Here is a 27,005-nt window from a genome sequence, read left to right as displayed (position 1 = left end):
GTGGAGGAGAGAGGGAGTGAGTGGAGGAGAGAGGGAGTGAGTGGAGGAGAGAGGGAGTGAGTGAGGGGGAAGAGAGACAGAGAAAGAAATGAGTGATCCTCTGAAAAGTGATAGAGAGGGCAGCACAGTCTCGGCTATGGCATTAAATAGGGTCACTCCCAATGCACCCTAGCAAGGTGTCACTCAAAAGTTTTCCTGTTGAATGCCACACAAATTCACTCTTTCTCTCTCTCTCTCTCTCTCTCTCTCTCTCTCTTTCCCTCTCTCTCTCTCTATTTTTATGCCATCAACTCTTTCTGTCTAAGGGACAGATTTACAACAATTCTGCTGACTCCAAACTCTATAACTTTGCCAAACTCCAATCTGAATAGTCAGTCACACAGAGGTAAATACACATCACTGCATCAGTATGACAACTCACTGCCTTACTGACAGTGGACTGTGTCTTGTGCCCTATAATAATATGCTCCTCCATGAGCTATTCACATAACAAAGGATAATTAACCATGACCTTGATGGTGTATAGTCACACTGTATTGATATCACACTGTCTGAGGCCTGGGCCATGTACTGTACACAAAGGCCAAGGAAAATGACTGAAAACGGGGACATACAAAGATGACCAGCTGAGCACAAGACAAATCATTCACTCTGTCCACTCACATTTTCCAGGTCAAGATCATCTGTACCACTTGATGAAAGAGAACAATATCCGTCAACATGTGGACTGAGGAAAGAAGCTATGAAAGTGTCCATTAGAGTGAAGATGGAGGGTGTAATGATAGACTATGGCATGGTAGTGTACAACAGTGTTTCAGGCAACCTAAATGCCTTGAGGTGACAGAGGACATAATATGTGCTGCTGGGCCTTCTTCATAACTGCAGTAGATCTGAATAATGGTGCCCAGGAATTTGAAAGTCTCTGTTGTCCTGTCAGTGGCACCATGTATTTATAGTGGAGGCAAAGTGGAGGGTTTCTTTCTACATTCTAAAATGTATCTTTACAATTTTTAGTGTGTTTAGCTCCACACCATGACACTGCCGCATTACTTCCTCCCGATACATGGACTCATCATTGTTTGAGACCAACCAGAGACCAACCAGAAATGTGAGTCTGTCAGAAATAAGTCAAACAAGGAAATGACTACTGAAGACGAGTTGTCCTTCTCAGAAATATACGGTAGATGGGTAAATGTAACTCCTAATTGGAATGCATACCATTTATAGAGTTCTCAACGGGCCTGAAAATTACAACCCGACCCGACCCGGCCCGGCCCGTGGCTTTTAAAGCCCGGACCCGATGTAACCCGACACATCAACATGAATTATCTGCCCGAACCCGGCCCGCGGCCCGACGTAAAACAAAGGCTACGTTTTGACTGTTAACCCCTGACTTTATTTAGGTGAAGATTCAACACATTAGCGTGACAATTTACTTAAAACGGTGATTTTCTCCTCTTCTGGCGTATCGTGACGGAAGAACCATGCCAACTTTGGATGCGGTTATCTTAGCGATACTTTTTGCAATAGGCCTACCCTCGATATACATATCGTTGGAAAGCTTAGTTCATGGTCGTTCGTGTGAGCACAGTAACTTAATTTTGTAAATTTTACCAAAGCGACTGGTTTCGCCTTGCAGGGTCGCATATTTAATCAGCACCTTGCATTTTGAGCATTGCACATAACCTGCAGAATTTTCATCAGAATCCAGCACCACTCCAAACACTTTCCAGACCTCTGATTTCCCCACTCCTGTAGTAGCGACGGTGAATTCACCTGCGGCAAGTTCAGCCTACTTTTCACCAACTCCATCTTCTCCAGGCTAAAGGCGTGCACGCAGCGTCTGCCCCTGCCCCTCTCCATGGTGTAAAGGTGTTTGAGTCGTGACTCACTCGGATCTTTCACCTGTGTCTTTAAATTAACCCATGAGTCGCGAGTCTCTAGTATCATTAACCCGGATCAGTTGAGTCCTACTACAATTCAATCTAAACGATAAACAGCGCCACACACAAACCTCTTGCAACATTAGCTAGCCTCCTAGCCCTAGCCATCGTAGCTGCCAAAAATGTAACAATTTCGTAGGCAACCACAACTCCACAAATCAACTCAAGCGACTGAGCAGGCAGTCCGAGATAACTGGTTAACTTCCCGCAGAGCCGGAAACATTGCAGACTCACAGACCATGGGACTCAAATTGGAGCGGCTGAGTAGCAATCCGGGTTAGTCGGATCAGCCGGCCGGTTAGGCTACGTTGAGTACGAGTCAGTCGAATCAGCCGGCTACGTTGTCATGAGTGGATCTGCGAGAGCGAGTAGCTCCTCCTCAAGGTGAAAAGCAATTCCACAACAAAAGCCATTTCTTTCACTTCTGAAATAACATTCAATGTTCTGCATGTAGCCTAGACATAATTAGATTTGGTGTATAGATGTAGCATATTAAAATGCAATTAGGTCGTGCAGACAGTCCGAACTGCACGCTCATGGAGCTGCTTGAGTAGCCTATCTACCCGGGTCAGTCGAATCAGCCGGGCAGGCCGGTTAGGTTGTTATGAGTGCGAGTCAGCCGGCTACGTTGTCATGAGTGGATCTTTAGAGTAACTCCTCGTCAAGGTGAAAAACAAATCCACAACAAAAGCCATGCTTTCACTTCTGAAATAACATGTTCTGCACGCATAGCCTACTTTAAAATGCAATTAGGTCGCGAAGACAGTCCGAAACATTGCAAGCTCTGTATGGAGAGTAGGCTAGCCAGTCGGATCAGCCAAGCGGGCCGGTTACGTTGTTGTTATGAGTGCGAGTCAGCCGAATCAGCCGGCTACGTTGTCATGAGTGGATCTTTAGAGGAGCGAGTAACTCCTCGTCAAGGTTAAAAGAAAATCCACAACAAAAGCCATGCTTTCACTTCTGAAATAACATATTCTGCACGCATAGCCTACTTTAAAATGCAATTAGGTCGCGAAGACAGTCCGAAACATTGCAAGCTCTGTATGGAGTTGCTTGAGTAGGCTAGCCTACCTGGGTCATTTGGATCAGCCGGGCGGACCGGTTACATTATGTTGTTATGAGTGCGAGTCAGTCGAATCAGCCGGCTACATTGTCATGAGTGAATCTGTAGACGAGCAAGTAGCCTAGTTTCTACTCATGTCAAGGTGATAATAATAATAGGCCTAATGAGAATAGGGTGTGGGCGTCATGACGTAATTACTCCGCCATGTTGATTGCCTCCTTTACCGCTACTCAGACTACTGCCTATGACTACTGCGTAATGTACTCCCTCTCAGCCGTTAATAATGCTGATTTTGTTAACATACCGGTACCTGGCTTCTCTATTGAATGCGTCCCGGTAAATTCCAGATCCTTTTCGGGATTATTCCAGATCCTTTTCGGGATTTTAACATATTTCTTCTATCTATTTTTCTATCTATTCTTTCTCAACTCTACTTCTAGCTACGTCTCTTCATTCAACAACGTTATGTCAGAGTTATTTTAACGTTCGCGTAGCCATCAACATGGCCGCCACGTCCCACAATGCAACGCGGATCCCACGCCCTATAGTAGTAGTAGTAGTAGTAATAATAATAATAATAATAACAACAACAATAATAATTTATTCACTGCAGGGCATCTCTACGTTCCTGTTTCTGTCTACATTGAAAGTCAATTGCTTAGGCTAGGTTAAGACAATAAATAAACAGTCTGGCTCAAACTGCTTTCTTTCCCGTGAGTGGGTGGAGGTTTTGATGCTATTATATTAGGCTATTTTATATTATATTATTATATTATATATTATATTAGGCTACCTAACATGATATATATATATATATATATATATATATATATATATATATATATATATATATAGCTATGATTAATAGGCTAATAATATTAGTTGCCTAGTATTAGCTGCCTATAATACCTATTAGAATAGATTCCTAGTAGCCTACTATTAGTATATAGTAGTGGTAATAAACATTGTAGCAGAGTAGCATTAGACCTAGGCAAATGTTCTATTGTTAACAAAACAACAACAAATAATTAGTTATTATAATATAGGCTACCCTCTCTGTCAATAAGATCAAAGTTTCTGAACATGAGCACCAAAAAGATGAACAATGTGTGGATGCACTTTGACCAGGAGAGCAAAACTCTTAGGCTAAATGCAAGTACTGCAAAAATCATGGAGGATCCACATCCAACATGAGAAGGCACTTAACGAAATGAAGCACCCCACTGCACTGCTTGAACGTAGGACTGAATTTCTTTGTGATTTAGCAATACTGACTCAAGTGACTCGTTCAACCCGGATCAGTTTAGTGAGTGACTCAGAATAACCCGGATCCTTAAAAGGAATCGAGTTTGACAGGCCTAGCACGTTGCACGCAGCAGCAGAACAGAAAATATTAAGCCCGAGGTCCGACCCGACCCGAGTCATTTGCTTATATTTTCGACCCGAACCCGGCCCGAACCTGCGGGTCCCGTCGGGTTTGTCGGGCCGACCCGACCCGTTGAGAACTCTACATTGTTATACAGAATGGTGTATTCAAAATAACTCACTCATAAGAGTAATTTTTGTTTAGATGACAGCAAATCTTGTAACTGCTTGTTGGCTGTCATCGGATGTGAGTGATGTATATATAATGGTAGCATTAGTAGTCTATAGAATCACTGGGCATTTATGTTCTGCTTTTGTTCTCAACTGTGCAGGCACAGAATTCTCAATTGTTCCTAGAGAACCCTTCAGCTGAGCTGGTATGAATTCTGTAGCTGAATATGCCTTCTATATTGTATGTGCACCAATTCTGAACCTCAATTCAAAATATTCATGTTCATGTTTTCAATAAAGTAACATCCAAAGCTTCCATTTGGATGTTACTTTATTGTTTGTTTTGGTCAAGTCCTTCAGTACCCCGCTAAGCTACTACTCCAATCCTTGCCAGGATCAGATACAAAACTGAAGACTACTCAAAGGTCATAACACCTCCTTTTCTCTCTGACAGTGATAGGCTATGACACATTCTTCCCCTCTGTTTGCACAGAGGCCTCTCCACAGGTAGCAGAACGTGAAACGCCATATATTAGTCAAGGTGACTGTTAATGGACAGGGGCTTCTCGACAAAAGCTCAGATGAATGCTGCTACTGTGTGCCCTGCTCGGTATTTGCTTTTGTCTAGAGCACATGAGTCTGCATTGAGATTTCAGCTTCCTCTATGAATACTTTTCAGGGTCGTTGACATTCCTGCCATGGCCCGACAGTAAAAAATCTGGCACACCCTAAGCAAACGGTTCCATGTAACGTTAGACTGCAGCTCTTTGCTCATTTGCTTGTCATATAAAAGGTGAATTATTTCAAGCCACATGCATGAACATCAAAAGAACAACATTGCAAAGCCACTTCATGCTATATACTCTTTTTGACATTATTAGCTTTGATTAGTTTTACATGTTATAATAAAAGTTAATGCTTACTGGCTGCATATCAATTAACAACATACAGGAAAATTCCAATCAACTAGAGACAAGATGCAGTGCAAAATGTCCATTTCACATTCAGATTCAGTTGAAAAGAAACAGCAAAAAACAAATTCAGTAAATCTATTTTCAATGCATGAGCATAGTATATCAGATTGTGTGCAAATAGAATCATTTGGGAGATAGTGTTACTGCCTTTATCTCTGCAGGATCTAAGAAGTTATAGAGAATATACAGTTTGTATTATGTTTTGCCCAGAGGTACCGATTCTTGGGTTATATTGCAATTCCTCTCCTGAGCAGAAAGTGCAACGTCCTCTCTGTTCAAAACAGTGTCTAAGCACTAGTCCCTGTTGCCATGGAAACCTTTCACTACCACACAGTATCACTGTGCTTCAATAGAAACTACCTGACACACACACGCACACACACACACACATACGCACACACACACACACACACACACACACACACACACACACACACACACACAAACACACACACAGAGGGCATTCTGGTAAGGCTCACAGTAAAAGAGTGGAACAAAACTAGTGCCCAATGGTCTTAAACTTTCCATAATGGTTCTATCATTTATCAAAAAATGATTTATTAAAGAGACTACAGCATTATCATTTAAATTCATAATGTACGGGGAAATCTATTATGCTGAATATCAGCTTGGCTATGATAATAGCTTGTCACATGGGCTCCAGTCCCATGCCTATGAAAACAACACCAGCAACCAGCACTTCTATATAACATAAAACAGTCATTTTCATCCAATTAAAAGAGCGTCATCTGGATAATAGAAAGCTCTTGCTGCCGAGCCTATCCTAGACAGGATATAGCTTTACAAGAGGCAGGAGAGGAGCAGTTCAGAACTTCAGAACTACTATACACCATTACATTACATCTGCGTGTTCCATCAGCACCTGAATATGTCTAGAATGGGTCTAACATCATATACCATCTATGGTCTGGTAGCCTCGCACAGCTTGACTTAAGTCTGCATTGTTACTACCACACACACACACACAAACACTCATCAGCTCTGCCTTGAAGTACCCACACATCAGCCAACAAACTTCTATGTGACCTTTAGAAAATCATGGAAAAAATGGTAACTGTGCACAGAAATCATCCCCTATGCAACAGCAGACGCAACCCCTATGCAACAGCAGACGCAACTACTGGAGAAAAAAAAAAACATAGTCCAGTCCATACATAGTCCAGTCCATACAACTTCATTTCAATTTCAAAAGAAATACTGGACTATGTTTTTTTTTTTTTTTAAACGGCGACGAAATTGTGAATTTCCAGAGCACACTTGGCAATTGACTCCTACAAACTTTCCCCTAAAGATGGCAGCAAAGATGACAACATTTCCGGCTTCTTCTTAATTCTTTGTGAATACAGCCCCTGATGACTAACTGTACTGTGTCTTAGCAACAGGTATGCATGTTAAACAGCCAAACAGAGCAACCCTTTTACCAATGGCTGTAACACTGTATCAACGTGTTGAATTGAAACAAACAAGCTAGAGGTTGGATGGTGTGGGTAGTGCTGTGCACACCACCCCATTTTGGGACGCAGATGCTCATCGACCTACCCGACATGGTCGGTCATCTGACTGTAGGCTAGGTGTGTGCCAGCTGTAAGGGAATAAACCTCTGTTGCACACACAGATACTTAACAACCATGTGTAAAAACGACTATACAGGACCAATGTTGATAAAAACAAGGATCAATGTTGATAAAAACAAACTACTTTTACTGCCACTACCGACAGTGTTATAAAAACAAGTGTCTCTAAACCAGTTCCAATGCAAGTTAAGTGTCTGGGAAGTGTACAGAATATTAAACACTGAGGAGCATCTATTTAGCATTAGGGAATCCTATATTGCTAATCAATTTGGCTATCTTGCAGGTCCCATCCTCTAGAAACAATATCTTGCAGTACATACCTACAACCAGTCTTGAAATGAGTACTGCTGCTGCACTTCCATTTCTGAATCATTAGACCAGTTCTGAGTTATTTAATCTGAGTTGTTTGATGTATAGTCAATTAACATGAAATATAGATTGCTTATAGACTTAAGTGCAGTGTAACTTTATGATGGCATTTCTGGAACCACAAAAACTTAAAGTGAACTCCAGAAAAGTACAGTTGGCAAGCAAAACAACATGAGATGGAGGACACAGCCTGATCAGGTATTCCACAAAGCTGCCATTACCAAAAATACCTGGTCTATAGCGAAAGGTGCATAGCTGAAGACGCACCTGGTCTACAGCGAAAGGTGCACAGCTGAAGAAGCACTGTCATGAGATGTAAGCAGCAACTCCTCTGCAGGATAAATGTCCTTAGGTTTTTTATTCAGTCATTCGAACATTATTGGGGTAAGTGTTGCTTTTATCAGGCTATGTTTTCGATGGTGAACCACTGTCAGTCAATAGTGAAAGTAATTAACAGTGTATAACCCGTTTGTCGTTGACTATGACACCAAGGTAAATTAGTTTCACTTTGCCTATGAGTTCAATAGACGAGTGCAGATGCATGTAGCCTATACTCTGCTAGGTTTTATTTGTTCATGGTTTAGTTGAATACCTGTTCCATATGGTCTCACGTGCAAACAGATTCCTTCAAATGCGCCGGTGACCATCAAAATACCGATGCACTGTTTGAAGTCGTGCTGCTTGCTGTTAAAGAAGCCCTATGCAGGTCTGGTTATTCCTTCGCTGTTTCTGGGTTTTCGCCTTTCGGCTTGCATTTTTCACGACATAGCTCCCCCTGCAGCTTCAGTAGCAAGTGACTGCTACGCTAAACCCCCACTAGCTAGAGAGCTAGCCATCAAGAAACCAAGCTAAACACATACAGGGCTCACAATAAAACGGTCGAGCAAACACATTGTTCAAGAGACTATCAAACCACATTACAAAAACTATGTTCACCCAAGGGTAGGCTACTTACAATTTCAACAGCAACAAAGCCAAGTCGGAGTCCGTTTTGCAGTCAAACTACAATCTGACTACATTTTCGAGATGTGATTGAATACTTCCGCTGAGTCACATCCGGATTTGTTCGGGACGGGACCAGAAAGTTGCATATTCGTGGATTTTTCCATGGAGAAGCACTAGGGGGAGACGAAGCACCCACCAAACGACCCAAAAATCAGAACGACTCTCAACCTGCATAATTAAGGTAATTTTTGCTAAAATTGTTGCATAGGGCTTCTTTAAAGGGAATGACAGATGTCACTCTCATTGATTTAAAGGATTTTACGCTTAAAACACACCCATGACTGAAGAAACATAAGAACTGCTTTTTTGCGCCAGGCAACCGACATTTGATAAAAAATACCACCCCCAATGTGGACTGGACAAACCCCTATATTTATGTAGCTATTTGCCAGTGACCATGTGTTTTAGATCGCCAACATACTGTAGGTAGTTTGTATACCTATGTAGTTTGTATATCTGTCTCTTGTTAATGTAGTTTGTATATCTGTCTATTGTTTTAATGTAGTTTGTATATCTGTCTATTGTTAATGTCAGTTCTCATGTATGTTTTTCCACATTGTGGAGATTATTTTGTACGCACTATTCAATTATTTAAGTTTTTACAGTATCCTTGATGATGAAACTGAAAATTGATTGCCACTGATGTGATCACATTCAGAAGAAAAGAAAAAGTTATAATCTGAGAACACCTTGTTTTAGCCAAATGCCTGAAAAGTTTGCATCCCACATCTTGACAAAATAGTTGCCTGCTAGCTTATCACAGGTTCTCTGCTGTCAATTCCTCGCTGATGGCTTCATCTAAAAGCCATTTGATAGCACTCAGTGTAATATATATCTCAGAGGTGCACAAATGCTTTGCTCCATCTGTTTTCTGCAGTGTCACTAAAACAGTGTCAGCAGGAAACCACAGATTCACTGTTAATGCTACAAACTTGTGTTCTGATTAGATATGCAATACTGATAGGATTTTTTGTTTACTCGAGAGGATGTTACGCATACATAATGGAAGTCCTCCTGAATCCCAAATTTCAGAGAGTTTTTAATACATACATACAGAGGACTCCACAAATGAGCTCAATCCTCTTGAGTTATGCTATTAAAAAGTTTCCTTCGACAGCCAACCAACAAAATACAAATAGTGGTAAACACTATTTCCCATGTGTTTCTTTTATAAGAAATCTGTCTCTAAATGTCCTTCGCTACTGTGTTTGAAGTTGATTCAAAACAATTAATTGCACAAGCATCGCTTAGGGGTGTAATGGTAATTGACTCTAAAAGGAGAACTCAATGAAGCCACACACATACTCTGTAGTGTACAGTATGTGGAATATAACTTTGGTTTACTCAGTTCTGAACTATAGTTGATATTCGATTAAAATAATTAAAATGATAAGTAAGCACCACTTAAATGCAAGACAATTGTGTTAAGACTTCCAACTCTACAATGTGCACCATTAAAAGAGCAGAAAATCTTCTAAATGCTAATGTTGGTAACCTATCCACTCCATACAATACAATGGGACAGCAACAAATTCTGACTTCTTCAAAACCAAATGTTACAGACATCCTATGGGCTTTTTTTTTCACTGAATCACTGAATTCACCTTGTCTTCCACTTCCTATCCAAAGAGCAATAACTTCATGCCATTTGTTGTTTGCTATCTCATACTTTCTCTGACAGTTTCATAAAGTGTGGGTCAACATGTCATCCCTGTCGCGGCCATGACACTGGCAAGCAAAACAGTTAGGTCCAATGAATTTGTCATCCACTTTATTGCTCTCTTTAACTGTTTTCACCACAATCCCACCATCTGACACATCTGCTGTCACTATTGACTGCTTTACAAAGAGTTGCACAAAAGGACTTTCTGAGGACTTTTAAGGTCCTTTATACCCTATATACCTGCTCAGACGCAAACAAACAGCCGCTCAAATACATCAGCACCATGGACAGCAGCCAGGATCGTCCACACATCACTGTGCCCCAAGTTCATGAACGCCTGTCTCCTCGCAGCTGAACGTGAACTTTCTTAGGAGCTACCATATTGTTTAGTTTTTAGGCTAACGTACACGTTAGCCTAAAAACTAAACAATGCTTTTCATGTGTGTGTTCATGTGTTAAGTAGCCCTGTATGCTCAAATGTCTTGAACTTTTGTTGTACAAAAAAAACAAAGTTGCAAAGTAATATAAATACAGGAGGCACACATGAAAACTTTCTGTACATTGACCCATACTTCACAAACAACGCATGTTTCCCAACATACTGTCAAACAAAGCAAACATAGTTTTATTTTAACTTTTAACAATAACAATAAAGAGGGATAACTGCATGATCGGAGTGCAGTCTGGGATACAATAGCACAGTGTCATAATTGTGAACGTGTTCAACTGGGAAGGGTTTGGCCTACAACACAACCAAAGCGCGATGAATTCGTGTTAACCGACTTAATAGTTCACTGCTCAACTAGTCCAAAGTCTTCATGAGTGCGGCCTGTTTGTGATGTTATATCGTCAGCGACTCGTCATTTGAGTAGCGGAATTGTACAAATTGTACATAGCGAATGTCTACGATTCTGTTTACATCGGTGCATCTGGCGACACCAGTTGTGGCCACAATGTAATTATTGACAATAAGGTTAGCAAAATTGCGTTTCTCAGTGGCTAACACTACCGACAGGCCAGGAATACCATGTACATGGACTGGAGTGTAAACATGGACCAGATTGTTTCGAAACGTAACAGTAGGCCTGCATCCTATTTCGACAGGAAAATAATAAACGCCATGAAATACTAAGTGATCAAATGATGACTGGGCGACACAACCTCAAAAAGCAAAACTCACCTAAAACGAAGAATGGGAGCTCGGTATTTTCTAGATCGTCGACAACCACTATGTCTCCCGGAAAATCATTCCTGACGGAGAACAGAAGCTTCGGCTCGGAGGCCGAGGGGCTATGCATGATGCTCAGGTCGTTTTCTCTCAAAAACGGCAACGCGGACACCGTGACGCTCTTCATTTTGCATTCCATATCTTGCGACTGGTCCTCTTCGTTGTTAAGACTGTGGATATTGTCGGGTTTGAGCGCAAAAATCCACATAAATGTCACAAAAAACCACGGGCGCGGACCCATTTTGTCCGATTCCACCACGGTTTCGGATCCCTTTCCCAATGCGCGGCAGCTGCAGTCAGTTGAATGCAGGCTGCGAGAGGAAGAGGAGCGTGGGGGAACACGCAGGCAAAGCACAAATATCCGGGTTTGCTTCGCGAAGCGAAATAAACAGCCCTCAATCCGCTCAAATCCCCAGATGTGCGGTCTGATGGCTGAAGGTTTTGTTTTGTATGGCTATGCAGTTTATCAGAGTGATAATTGCTACGAAAATGAAATCGGCACAGCACGAGATCCCTTTATTGGAATTATCCATATTAAGCCATTCAGCTGTCTTGGTATTTCTCCCTTACAAATGCTTTTCAAAACATAACAACGCAGGACAGTACATATCAACGCGTGGTGGTGCTTGATGTTGCCTCTTATTTATTATAACTAATATTAAGTTATTAAACGTGTATGAGTTTAAAAACAGTTTTCAAGTATGTATGTATTATGTACATGCTATAGTACACTGTAAGACCTACAGCTCTGGAAATCATTAAGAAATCACTGTACATTTGTCTGATGTCATGCTACCATTGAGTGACATTCGAGTTGACGGTGATATTAAAAATTAGGAGACCACTGCAAATTTGTTCATTAATTCAAATTAATTCATTCGAATTCACTCAGAAACCGTAGGATCACATCAGCAAAAAATGGGCAGTGGTCTCTTCATTTTTCCCAGAGTATATTTACACAGGTGCTATGCACTGCATTGCTTTTTAGACACAATTATTAAACTCATGGCTGACACATTGCCTGGCCATACAACTGACCAATATAAAGTTATTTCAATATCCCTTGGCTGATGTGACAGATAAGATGTGGCCAATTAGTAAGACACCGATACAGACAATACATTCACACATACTCTGAAAAGCTGGCTCGTGTCTCAGTCAGTGCAGTGTCATGCTCGTCTGAGAGAAGAGGGAGAAAATGACGAGGAAGGGCATCTGTGGAGGGGAGTGGCAGGTGCAGGCGCCGAGAAAAAAGCAAGAGGTCTGCGCCCTCAGAATGCTCTCCCTGTGCGATCTTGATCTCCATCCAGCCCAGAAGTAAGGCCTCCGTAAACTGTGAAGGGGCTGTGTGATGAAAGGCCACAGGACTCATTTCAGCCCTGACCTACTCCATAATTGAACTTTGGGGTTGAAAAGGGAAGAGAGAGAGAGGAGTGAGTGTGTGTGTGTGTGTGTGATTGGTGATGGGGGATGGGTACCCCCAGAGTTTCAGTGTCATTCTTGACATATCACTTTCTTTGGTGTCGTTTTTAGCAACTCTCAGCAAGTTATTACTGACTAAATTCCTTCACACTGCAGGTTGGCAGCCAGCACACCAAGCAGAAGTAGGTGCTGAGCTGAGACCAGTCGAAATGGCCTGATGAAAAGGCCTTTAGAGGTCTCCCGCTGATCTGTGGTCTGACATCAGATGACATTTAATTCACGATGAGTAGCTGTCGGTGTTTTAAAGGCATTTAAGAGTTTAGTTTACAGCATCCGGAAGACTTTGCCATCGTAAATCTCTGAATAAAAGTAGACAGGTGGAAAAATCATACCATGCCAATAGATAGAAGCCTTGTTAAAATGACCATAAGATATAAAGTTTGACCAATGTGAAGGGCAGAGACAAATCAAAAGTGTTTTAGCCAAGGTTGTCCTATCTCATGGTAGAATATCTGGGTGATGCAAAACTTTCTGTACAAAAGTGATATGATGACTTGAAGCATTATGGCAGAGTATGGGTATGTTTGTGTCGTCTTCCTATTTTATAATGAAAAAATAGCTAAGAGGATAGACAGCAGGTTACCAGGATGGTGGAGAGTGACTTATCATAGCCCCGTCCTTTATCCTTCATATAAAAATGGTCTTGACTAAGCAACAACAGTGAAGTTCAGAATAGGTCAGTTAATGATACAAAAACACCAGCTGTCTGTAGGAGTTTGAATGTCAAATCTGACAACTGTGGCAGCCCATAGTTGGACTGATGCATCTGAAAATCTGATAAGAGTTGGAGTTTGTGGATGGCTCATGGGTTGGGCAGCTTGTGTCTGATATCTGACTGGGGACATCAGTGCAATTTGCAGCTGTGGATTGACCTCGCATAGATCTTTCTGTCCAACTTCCTTGCCAGCTGGTGCTGTCTGTGTTGTTAAATTGACATATAGAAATATGTGCCCTTGGATGGTCTGTACTGGATTGTTTGGATTTGTCTAATGTTAAAGTGCTGCTGTACTGGTGACTTTCATGAACAGTTTCACATATTGGTAATTAACTAGACCCTACTTGTGGCATTGGAAACATATTTTTTGTTATTATTTAAAGGGATATTCCACCATTTGGGGAATTACACCCATTTTCCACCTCCCCTTGAGTTAAACAATTGATTTTTACCTTTCTCCAGTTCATCCAGCCATTCTCTGAGTCTGGCGATACCACTTTTAGCTCCAGCCTAGCATAGATAATTGAATCGGATTAGACCATTAGTATCTCGCCTGCTAGCATCACGCTTAAAAGTGACTAAGATTTCCCGTAATTTTCCCATTTCTAACTTTTAGAAAGTGTAATAAGACTAACGGAAAATGAAACGTGGTGATTTTCTAGGCTGATTTGACATGGAACTATAGTCAAATTCTGGCATAATAATCTGCTGCAGCTCAGCTTTGTTGCTGGAAGGCCTACAGGGACTATTTTCAGGTCCTGTGTGATATCATTGTGCTGCTGCGCCCATGGTATGTTCGCAACATTCCTTGATTATTATGCCGGAATCGGCAGAATCAAAGAACGGCTGGATGAACTGGCGAAAGGTAAAAATCAAGGGGAGGTGTAAAATGAGTGTAATTCCCCAGGTGCTCTAAGCGATGTTGGGTAACGTCACTTCTGTTGATGTTCAAAAAAAAAAAAACAGAGAGCTAGAAAAAAACAGAGAGCTTGCTACTCCCTCCCCCTCCCTGCCGTGCAATGGAAACTCTCCTAAACGTGCATCTCGTCGGTGATTGGCTGGAACAGTTTGTTATGTTTTTATGGCCCAGGCTGGACCAAGTTGTGTTTGGGGCCTGAGCTGTCCACAGAGACTGCATTTTTTTTTACAGTGTCAGGCAGCTAGCGGATGTTGAGGTGATGTTTGCTGTATGTGACAAAAAATGTTTTATCTTAGAAACCGTGTAACATCGCTTAGAGCACCTTTAAGCAGTAAAACATTGAGAATATTTCTCTCTAATGATGTCATTGCAATCCACTGTTGTGGACTCTTGTGTCTTTTTGATGTGAAATGTCAGCTCAAAGCCACAAGCTTCTTTATCACTGAAAAAGGCCTTTTCTGGTTTTGATGATGGGTAAGTTTAATCATAACAGGTGCAATACACGTTACTGATCAATGTTTACTTTTGCACTGTTATACGCATTACACATGAACATTGCAAGTACTGTATATCCAGTATCACCGATTAATCCATCATACTGATTCTATATTTGGCTTCAAAATAATTGAAGCAACATTCAATAGGCAACAGGACTTAAGACAGAGTCATGTTAATATAGACAAGCAAAAACATTAGCTTATACAAATATTTTCTTTGGAATACTGTCATAAACGCTCCCAACAATCGGCCAACTGTTGCAGGAAAATCCGCTTATTGTGTGACCATGACAATTAAAGGCCAATCGGATTAGGAGTATCAGTTACACCCATGGCAACACCAGACTCAGTCCCCATTGTAAACATCTTGGACTAACAGACATCATGTGCAACTCATTGGCAAGTTTTTTTTTCTTCCACAGAAAGTCATCAGACGAAGAAGTATTTTGAATATTACATGCTGTCAGGAAAATCCTTACAGCATGAGCCAGATGGCTTGTCAGACATAACACTGGCATCAGAGTGCCGACCAACATTTTGTTTTTGCAATCACTAGATTGCATCACTGATGCAAGGGTTCAGAGTACAGATACTAATGGTACGATAAGGCTAGACTCTGCCATGGACACAAGAGGGTGTGAGACTGGGTCAATCAGTCATCAATCTGAAACCAGTCTGATCTCACAGTGAAATAGATTAGGAGCATTGGAATTCAATTTAGCTCTGCAAGAATTCAGCACTTTCTATGAACCCAGTATTCATTGAGAATTATAAATACGTTCATAAAGACTTATAAAGTACTTGTAAAGTGTCATGATGATTGACATACTGTAAGTCTGTATAACCATTATAGTCATGACCGCACTCATAAAGTGTTATGTTTTAGCATGAACTCTCAAAGCCTGAAGTATGACCATGCATTGTAAAGGTTCTTTTACATCTTGATAATGGCAATTAATACTGACATCAATAATGACATTAGTGAGATAAGCTTTATAATGCATTATGATGCTTCAACATCATTGTGCTTTATGAGTGCAATCATACAGTAGGCCTAGATAAATAAAGTATACAGACTTATTTGAATCATTATTCAGTCATGTAATTCACCATCATCATTCATCATTCAATTATTTTAGAAAATGCAATACGCTTTCATTAACTGCAGCAGGAGAGTAAGCGTTTTAACCATTCATGCTATCAAGATAGACCACAGAGACCAGAAACGTTCTTCCTCATCAGATTGAGAGTGCAGTCATTGGTCGTTTTCTCCTGCATTCTGTAGAAACAGGGAGCCACATATCACTGAAAATAAAAAATAATGCTTGAATTTATTCAGTTGTAATGTGGACATCAGTTGTACATGAATGAATTGTGTTTAATCACTATAACATTTCTCTTTCCACTTACAACATTCATGTAAAACCGACACAATTTGACCAGCTATTTCCAATAAAACAGTTTAAATTATGTTTGCCTGAATCATGTAAGATTAAAGTGAAGCACCTAAGTAACTTCTGAACCAGGAGGGGAAATGACCACATTGTGTTCCTATAAACCTTTGCAAGATAACCAAGCAGTGATCAGCTTTGACAAAAGTTGTTCTAAACTAAACCCAAGCAACACGACATTCCAAGAGCACAACAGCAATTATACTGCAGAAGAGTAGGAATCAAGTAAACACTTCATATGAAAAGTGTCATAAATAATTACAGCAGAAGCGCAGATAGAAAAAGAACCAAAATCACCATTAAAGTTGATTTATTGTGCAGCACTCAGCTGGGTAAAGTGAGTCATTCTGACTAGTGTTTTGGCTAGTTTGCATCTGTATGACGTTTGTTAATAATCGGCTTGGAGTGTGGCCTCAGTCTGTTTTTGACTGCATCCATCTTTTATCTGGAGCTACCAGGCTGCCTTGGCAGGTCTGCTACCGCTAGATAGCTTCTGTTGGTCACCATTCACCTCCAGGCCCGCATCGAATGACATAAATCTTTTCCCCGTAAGCAGCACACATCACGGTCACGAGCATTACGCATGGAAGAAAAAAATACATTCGAACTCACTATGAGGACGTATTCGGTCCTTCTAAATATCCCCCAACTGTGGTGGTAGCCATATGGGCACCATCCAGAGAGTGGTCCTCAGAGAGATCCCACACTCACAACTGACCTTTCACAAGTTGTAGATGGCAGCCAAATGACACAGCAATCCCTTTTGGTTTTGACTTACTTATTTATTTGTTTGAACATGAATAACAGCTAACAGTCACAGACTTCATTTTTGAGTCAGTGAAAGCATTCAAAGACAGATACATATTGCATCTATTGTGATACTGACTCAGGTATTATCAAGAAATAGAAATTATAGGAGAAAAAGTTTAAAGGGCAGTGATTTTCAATAATTTGATGTGGAAGGAACATTGCATTTGCAGAATTAATTTCTGAGTAATATGCTCCATATACTGTAGTGGAGTCATGCAAAATGTGCAAAATGCAGCTCATAATGAAAACTAGACCTCCTGCACATTCTCTCAGCAAAATTAAATCACGCTTGTAAATTTGTCTCCATCTCCTACTCCATCCCCTAGTCTTGCAACTTTTGTGTATGTAAATGGTGTATGTAAATGGTGTGTGTGTGTGTGTGTGTGTTCGCTTGTGAGTGTGTGTGTGTGGGCGTAATGATGTGTGTGTGTGTGTGTGTGGGGGGGGGGGGTTAATGATGTGTGTGTGTGTGTGCATCCGTGTGTGTGTGTGTGCGTCTGCGTGTTCATGCTTGTGTGTGTGTATGCAGGCTCGGACTGGTAATCTGTACAACCGGGGGGCCGGTCCACATGTGGGCCGGTGAAAGTGAGACAACGACTGGTTAAGTAAGACAACGACTGGTTAAGAATAAAATGCAACGACAAACTGTGAGCGCCCCTTTGATAGTCAATGCAGTAAAGTGCCAACGACACTGTTACCTGCAATACCGGGATCCCCCTCAAGGCGGCCCCTCTCAGTAGTCGCTGACAGCAGCCAGCCAGCCAGGTTCGTGATCTCTGCTGCCGCGAAAATATAAACATCGGCAGTCATAATGAAGCGGAGTTATGCGTCCGGAAGCCGGAAAAGAAAGAAGAGAAAGGAAGAGGATGACGAGAAAAAACAAGATAGTGGTGATAAATTACACTGGATAAAATAGCTGTACTTGTCTTGTACAAATGGTGTAATGTCACAGCAGGAAGGCTAGCCTAGCAAAAAATGTTTATGTTAACTACCTGCCTAATAGTCCAGTGGACAGAAAGGTGAACCCGGAAATGTTGAGTACACCAAAGTTTTATGATGGAAATATATAGTATGGGTTCCCAGCATGCAGAAACTGCCGGATGCTAATTTGCATATGTTGGGCAATTTGTGTAATTGAGCTAATTAGCATAAATTAGCATAATCACCTATATTGATCATATTATAAGAGCTGCTTGGCCAAAATGGACCATGTTAGTATGTTTTTAGGGGTTACTGGAGATGCTGAGTCCATATCTGACATTTTCAAGATTCAAAATCACCATTTAAACTTGGTTTGGTCAAGTTTTTACTCTCATTATTAAGCTGATTTTGCTGAGTTTTTGGGGGCGATTTAGACGGATTTTTGGAGGATAAAAATGTTCAGTGTTTAGGAATAATTTGGATCCTCAAGTTATTTCTGAATTCCACAATCATTTTGGAAATAGCTATTCACTGGCCCTCTGCTGTGACTCACAATTGAGTAACAAAGGGAAGAACTAGCCTCTACTACTCCTCTATGTCCTCATCCGTTGTCCTGTCGCCATCTTCTCCAGACTCTTCATCCATGTCCTTCTGCTGTTTTTGCTGTGTAAATATTTTGCCACATGTAACATCACTGCCTTTGCAGAAACAATAATTAGTACAGGCCAGGCCTGCAGCTGCACAGCTGCACTTTCCAGATACATGTATACACAGTTTTAACCCAGCTTTGCCGTTAAAGCTGATAACATCTAACAAATCAGGAGGAGCAACAGGACTTGAATCGAGGGTTGGCAAGTTCCTCTCCCTTCTTCATACCTGTCTTCTAACTCCCTCCAAACGTGGTGATATCCACAGCCGGTGGATCAGGACGGTCTGCTGCTTTCCAAAGCAGCACCTGTAGATGGGCACGTTTTCCATGGAGGAGCAAGTTGCGTTCTGTAGGAGACAGTGTCTTCAGTGCTGGAGGAGCCGGGAGTGGGAGACATCACCGCCAGGGATGAATTACTGCACGGGCCTACCGGGCCCGGCCCAGGGGCCCAAGGGGTCAGGGGGCCCTGAAGCCCAAGCCTTTGCATGAAATCATTGCCTCAATATCAACACATCAGGATGTAGGCTATGAATCTGATTGAATTTAGTATTGGCCATCCCCAAAATGCACCAGAATACAGGAAATCACATCAAACAAATTAAAACATTTCTGAGGAAGGACCCCCAAACCCCCCTTCCACATATGCGACAATTAATGGGGGGCCCTTAATACATCTGGGCCCAGGGGCCCGAAAGTTCATAATCCGTCCATTCTCACCGCTAGGTGGAGGCCCAAGCAAAAGGAGAGCCCTTGTAAGGGGTACTAAAAAGCTTACAGAGGCTTTCAGTAGGAGCCGCGGGAGGAGACCAGCCGTCGCCTGGGCCTGGCTACGGGAGGAGTGCTTGCCTGAAGAGGGTCTCGATGCAGTGGCCACTGCGGAGAAGGACTTCACGTAACCGGGAGAATGGCCTGAGGAAGCGGCCTTGGAAGATTAGGTGGTGACGCCGGCCTGGGTGTTGACTTCACCGTGAGAAGACCTGGAGCCCCTGCCCCCGCCGGGCAGCTTTAGGCTGGAGTTGGCGGTGGCCCTGGCTGCGGAGCAGAGCAGAGGTGGAGCGGCAAGGAGGTGCTGCCTTGAGGACGGACGGTTGGCGGTTGACGGTTGGTCGCCGGTGCTCTTTAGAAAAATAAGGGGGAAAAACAGTTTGTTGTGTGAAATCCGATGGCACGAGCCAGAGAGAAGGTCTAGGCCTTGGCGCGATCATGGTGGTGTGGAGCGGCCGGAACGGCGGAGGACAGCTCTGCGACAAGGCAGCAGAGGAAGGACGCCAACGTCGGTAGCTGTAGCCTGATTGCGCAGCGTGGTCCGGCTGCGATGGAACTGGAGTCTGCTGCCCCGACTGGCGAGATGACGGAGTGGAGCATCGGAGGTGCAGTGCCAGTTATGGTGCTCAGCGCCGGGGAGTCTGTGGCAGTGGAGGCTAGGCCCCACCAGGTGTTGGAAGAACGTTGCGGTGGTGCACACTGCGAAAGTGCGACCTGAGGGCGTTCTCTGAAGGGAGCTGGGGACGAGAGGCGACAGAACAGGTGACTGCTAGCACGCCCCGCATTGGGCCGCTGGTGGTTGTGGTTCCCCAGGGTGAGTAGGGCTCTTGCGGTGTGTGCACCCCACCTGCTGTGTGGCAGTGCCAGAGACTAATTGCTGGACTGAATGTGGGAACTCCCGCGCCGAGGATGGCAATGGCTTGTTGGGGGAGCTCATAGTTCGAATTACAGGGGGTACTGGGGGGTACTATACCCCCAAAGAGACAGAAATATCAGTTTTGGGGGGGTCAGATAATTTTTCTGATATTGTGAAAAAATATCATTACAGTTGGCTACAATACAAGTCAACTCCTATTTACACTAGGAAAAGTTTAATGTAAAGCAATTTCAGACACCCCTATTATGGACTGTACCATTTTTAACCACCGTGGCGCTAGAAGCAACGGAGATAGAGAACGACTTCAACTTCTCAAGCAAGTGTCAACGTTAGGTAGATTCCTCCAGTAGCTTAAATTCGGTTTGCTGCTGACGTGCATGGGTAAATGTAAGTTGCTAGCAGACGTCTAGCTTGTTGAAAATGTGCTATTTTACAACCTTCATGTATTAACGTGTTTTGTTCTTTCATAGCTCATGTCACGTCTTCATACATTTAATTACCGGCTACTTACCTGCTACTTACTTACCCACTGAGGCTAGTAAAGTGGTCCTTGGTTAGTTACCAAGGTTAGTTAGCAAGATAATTCTCTATTTAAATCATTATTATTATTTTACATTGTGGTGAGGTAAAATCGATTGTCATTTCCAAGGAGATGAACTCCAGTTCATAGCCTAGGTGTCCATTGATTCTCATTTTATCTTGAATAAATTATTGTGCCCTTTTGAAATTAGTTTGGCACAGATCCTGTGTTGTTTTTATTATGTACAAGAGGGTCTGATGTAGCTAAGCCTACATAACATTAGTGAAACCTGTGGAAACATAAAGAGCCAAGTAGCCTAGGCTAAATAGTACATGCTAGTATTTGAATTTGTTTTTAATTGGTTAGTAGGTCTATTGTTTTTACATTCTGGTTATCGGATTCTTGTAGGTTACCGCTCTGTAGTTCTTATGTGGTAGTCATGAAATCTAAAAATAAACCAAATCAATGTCATGAAATAAGCAATAGGCTTCTTGTAAAGGTATTACTTTTACTAGTAATTAGAATGGTATTTCAGAGCACTTAACTTCTAACTTTTGAGAGTTGATCAAAACAGTTCTCTTTTGGATATAATAACAATGAGATATTCTGTAGCCAACTGATTATCAGTTTGTCGCATGTTTACACCTTGTATGGGTGTTGCACAACACATGTTGCACTTGGCGATCACGATGGGGATTGATATGGTAGTGGACCATGATGGTCATAGAAGAAGTGAAGGAGCAGTACCCCCCAATTATGGTGGGGTAATTCGCACTCTGGGGGAGCTGTGCAACGCCAGCGCGCTGGAAAAGGCTTGTCCCAAGGAGAACAGTATTACCTTAAATACACATGAGGAAACTGAACAGTAGACTAGGATAAGCTAGCCAACTATGCTACTTTGTTTGCAATATTTCCAGGCTTCAACCAGACAGCTGAATGTGGTAGAGTTGTAATAGAAATAGTAGACCTAAGCTATAGGCTAATCTGCATAAAGTGTGCTGTCATAAATATCAATACCAAAACAAGTTTAAATAGTGATTTTGAATCTTGAAAATGTCAGATATGGACTCAGCATCTCCAGTAACCCCTAAAAACATACTAACATTGTCCATTTTGGCCAAGCAGCTCTTAAAATATGATCAATATAGGCTATTATAGGCTATTATGCTAATTTAGTCTAATTAGCTCAATTACACAAATTGCCCAACATATGCAAATTAGCATCCGGCAGTTTCTGCATGCTGGGAACCCATACTATATATTTCCATCATAAAACTTTGGTGTACTCAACATTTCCGGGTCCACAATGGGGCTCTATGGGCTGTCCACCGGACTATAATGGCCCATGCAGCTTGTAACAAACTAGAACAGTTAGCACAACTTTTTTTTTTCGAACGGACGGAATATGGTTATATACTGTAATATGTGTGTTAACGGGATAAGGAAGACGCAGACTGTTTATCGTATTTAATGACATAACATTGCTATAGCTTTGTAATAGGTTTTGATGAAAGTGGCATAGCTTCTCTGCTATACTAACTATTCGACTGTGATAATCTATTTACCAAATGGGGGTTAGGAAACCCACACGATAAATTCCGTGCATCAAAGCAGACTGGAACATTCATGTCTAGCAGTATTCATGCTCGCCAGCTGTTTACTGTCTTTAAAGCACCAGATGCATCTGTCTAATTCTCAAACAGCAGAATGCTTAAATGCTATGTTAAGCTACAAGTAGGCCTAGGTCAATGTACTGTATAACATTAGCTTGGGATGTTTTTACAGTAAGCATTGGTAGTTGTGAAAGCAGCTGCATCCCTTCTAAATATCAAAATATGGAAATGCTAACATATCTTTTCTTTCTCCCTCAAGGTGCTTTGCTTACATTTCTCAGCCCTCAGGCTCTTCCTAAGGATACCTCCACTGATGAAGGTAGAGTGAATTTCTCTCACTGAGCTGAGCTGTTAATGACCTTTTCCAATATGCTAACAGTGAAATGGTCAAACGTACTTCACAGGTAATTTCAGATTTTTTTCAATTATTTCCCCAGGTACACCATCAACTTCATCCTCCATTCATGAGGAAGAAGCTGACATTGGATTTTATGGTACGTTCAAATGTTCAAAATGTTCAAAACTAATGCACAGTATATATATGCAACAGCAGTATTTGCACTATCAACATTTTTTATTTATATAAAGTGTGGGTGAACTTAAATTGTATGGCTATGCTGTGGTTCCTTTAGGCTTTGCGTGCGGTGGGGGGGCCTCCATGTCCTTTTTGCTTGGGGCCCCCAAATTCCTTGAAACGGTCCTGGAGTATATTCACCGAGAGTATCAACTGGTAGGTTAGTAACGAAGGTAGCCTAATTTTGCAAAATGTGATGACGGCACACAAACTTGGGCAAAAACGTTTAGTATACACTTGTGGTGATAGCCTACAGTTAATGTGAATCGCTGACTATAACCAAAGTAAAGGAGAAGATTTGCACCAAATAGGCCTGTGGTTGTGTTTCTACAACATGTTGGCACAAATCGTAATTTCTGTCAACTATGACGATCTCCGTGCATGTTCAGTAGCCTATATTTTTCATTTAGTCAAGCAGTGACATATGGTTTAATGCATGGGGTAACATGATGTGAGCATACCTGTCAACATTTAGCTTTCCAAAAACGGGAGATTTTTTTTTTTCGGGGGGTGGGTTGTTCAGTGTTTATACCGGATCTGTGTTTGCATATGTAATACTTTTCATACACATATTTCAACACTGCATTTCGGTCGTTACTTTTACCTTACCATTACCTTACGCATGCTAGTTATGTATCCACCAGCTGCCTGCTGCAGCCTACTTCCAAAACTCCAAAGCTGCTTGCTGTCAGATTTGGTTCCAAGGGCACAAGTTCAGTGTATCAACAACACAGTTTATGTTATGTGCAAGCAGCTTTACTCAAAAAAATACTCAAAAAACTTTTTATTATACTGTAGTGTGCTGATATCCCTTGTGATTTTTTACAGTCACTAAAGGTACACATAAATGATTTTATTATATGGCCCCCAAGAAGGGAATTCCACGAAACTTGGCATGCATTCAGAGGGTGTTATAATGATCATTCACAAAACTGCAGTTTTGAACATGTCAGCCAAACATACATGCGATTACAACAAATTTTCACACCTAATTTTTTTCCTTTTTCATTTTTAACTAGGTGGTGCTATACCACAAATGAGTGGTTATTCAATGAGTTGAGATGGTCCCTTGAGACTAAAAAACAAAAAAAATCATCTTCGTAGTCCCTCTGGTTCCCGAGATACTCAGAGAAAACTGTGCCCGCCCTACCATCCTTTTGGGGGGTCCGGTGCAGTGGATGGGTGACAGATCAAAACGAAAATCAATGGTTCTGTGTCATCCTTGTGGGGCTACATGCCTACCAACTTTCATGAAGCCCGGTCTTTCAGTGTCACGGGAATCGTTGACACAAAATTACTGAAGAAAGAAATACATTAAAACAATAGAAACAAATCCAGATGGAAAAAAACTCTAACTAAACCACTTCGCTAGAGCAGCGCAGTCATAATAAGTGGCACAAAGACATAATTAACCTTTTCCAACTTTAATTAGGTCCACAGTAGCTCTTATACTCGTTAGAGTCTCTACCCTTCTAAACATTGATAAGACAATATTCAGATACTCACGATACTCACAACAACGTGTGCTGCATGTTGAGCGGGTTCTATCAAACGTTCATGGTAGAGTTTTCCCAGCCTGACACTCACTTATTTAGACTTAATTTAAAATTCAGCCTTGCTGGAGTCTTTTTCTTCACACACTTGACACGCAAAAAGTGTGAACACCTCCAATTAGCAAGAACATGAGATGGAGCAGACCTTGGGTTTTGCTGAGCATGCAGACCAAAACAGAGTCTTGGACATGACTGGATAGCTATCGCAAAATGGGATTTTATAATGAAGTAAAAAATTAATTTTAATGAATTAGTGTTTGCCATGAGTAAACCACCTGGTATAGATGCAGCAGATTCATACTGTGGCTAGAATTCCTCCCTGTTTCCATTGTTACATACAATTCAGAAATTGATTTATGTAAGAGCTTTCTCATTGGTCCTTGTAATGTGGTAATTGTTTTGTTTAAGTCACAGTTGGTATCAAATGAAGATGCTGTTGATAGGTTAAATAGCTCATTATCTAATAAATTATCTTGATGTATTTGTAATTATGTTGATGTATTTATCCTGATGTACTCAATATGAACATTTGTTATCCTCAATACTGTTTAATTTACTCAAGCCATTAAGGTGTAGAGGGAGCTGTCTCTCCTGTAAAATGATAGCAGAAGGAGAGTGTGTGCTTCAAATAATGCCAGCACCCAACAGCAGCCCAACTCCTTTGTCAGCTTCCTACCTACCACTAAAGAAGAAACCTGTTAGGGAGACTCATATCCACACTGACCATGGAAGTATGCCAATTTTCCCTCGTGAGATTGCATCCTTGGAGTATTTTTTATGCGTCAACTCCACAAGACAGATAGCAGCGGGATACATCTGTCACATGCCTTCCCGAGATGAATCGCCAGGTCGCCCGGCTGCCCACAACCACAGTGTCCAGGGTGTTATGATCTCACTCGAAAAAAAAAAAAAGCTTAACCTTCTACTTAGGGTATGATCACCCCCTTGAGCCGAGAGCATCTGGCTGGGTAATGTATTGTTGGCACACAAAAAAGTGTAGCCAGGAGTAGTGTGAGGGAAAGAGGAGCCTTGTGTACCCTGGAGTTTGGCCATCTGCACCTTATTGGTTGTCATTAAGGTTTCTAATTCAGGGGCAACCTGGGGATTAGCCAAACGGCGGCCGAAAATGTCATTACCCACCTCCTGGTGAGATGTCCTCTGCTTATTTACATATTTATACACCTTAATTGTCTTTGCTTTTTAGTATTGACATTGAGATGGGCAGAAACCAAGGAGAGTGGCACTTAAGGAGAGAGAGAGAGAGAGAGAGAGTGTGTGTGTGTGTGTGTGTGTGTGTGTGTGTGTATGTCAATAAGCACATTATTACTGTATATTGAGCCTGCAGGTGAAACGGTTCATTGTCTTCTCTGTCAGAGTTGTGTCACGCTGCTAGTATACGTAAATTGCATTATGACTGCAGTACCATGGTCAATGACTTTACTGAGCTGTTAGCCACCATCTTTATTATAATGAAATTAGTTCTCTTCAGGGATTGCAAAAATGTTTTACAAATATTTCTGAAAAAGTCTTTAGTTTTAAAATATGACTGTATTATGCAGTTGTGGTAAAACAAAAACACACAAGTTTAATGATGGTTTTAACATTTTGAATTGCTTGGTGACTGCCAATACATTCAGTGTAATTGTCATTTTTGTATACCAAAGACTATTGGGTAGATGAATAATTGAAACAACCAGCGTGGAAAAGCAATTCAATTTCTTGTTTGTACACATTTGCTTGTTTTTTTTAATTTATTAAAAGCCTAAGTAAGCAGAAGCCATTCTAAGAATGTGCTATAGCTTGAATACAAATGAGGTTCACAGACCTGCATCAGACTAAATATGAAATGTGAATGCTATGCTAAAGACTAGCTGAATTTCAGCTCTCGTATGACAACTGCTGCCAGAAATGATAAAGGACATGCTTAAAATGTTCCAGAGTGAGCCTCTGAAGATGACACAGGAATGATGATGATGGGTTCTTTTCAGACAGCCACAGACCCAGAGATACAGGAGGCACAAAGCCTAACTCCACTACTGAAATTATAAGGTAAGAGACACATGATGGCATATGCTCCATACCGCCATTATTCAGTGTGCTGTAATAGAGTTGTGTCACCATATTTGCTGTGACAGATCTTATAACACAACACAACACCACCTGACACACCCCAACCCAACAAAACACAGCACAATTCAGCATAACGGAGATTTTGTTTTTTGACACAATACCATAGAGAGAGCTGGGTTGAAATAGCAGAAGCTATAAAAAACACTCTCCATT

General features: G+C 41.6%; 1 protein-coding gene across 1 annotated transcript in view; it reads right to left on the bottom strand.

The window, feature by feature from the left end:
- Positions 1 to 20,370, bottom strand: part of astn1 (astrotactin 1) — a 208,475-nt gene extending 188,105 nt beyond the window's left edge. The window contains exons 1-3 of the mRNA XM_076293301.1: positions 20,253 to 20,370; positions 19,787 to 19,937; positions 11,329 to 11,687 (exon numbers count right to left, since the gene is read on the bottom strand). Coding sequence (XP_076149416.1) covers positions 11,329 to 11,687; positions 19,787 to 19,937; positions 20,253 to 20,370 — 628 coding nt within the window. The remainder of the gene's footprint in view (positions 1 to 11,328; positions 11,688 to 19,786; positions 19,938 to 20,252) is intronic.
- Positions 20,371 to 27,005: the final 6,635 nt, after the last annotated feature.

The sequence above is a fragment of the Alosa pseudoharengus genome, unplaced genomic scaffold, assembly GCF_046254945.1.
Source record: "Alosa pseudoharengus isolate Yale_2024_CS ecotype anadromous, Long Island Sound unplaced genomic scaffold, YU_APseudo_1.1 YU_APseudo_1.1_scf_2, whole genome shotgun sequence".
NCBI classification, from domain to species: Eukaryota; Metazoa; Chordata; class Actinopteri; order Clupeiformes; family Clupeidae; genus Alosa; species Alosa pseudoharengus.
This window is presented reverse-complemented; position numbering and strand designations above follow the sequence as displayed.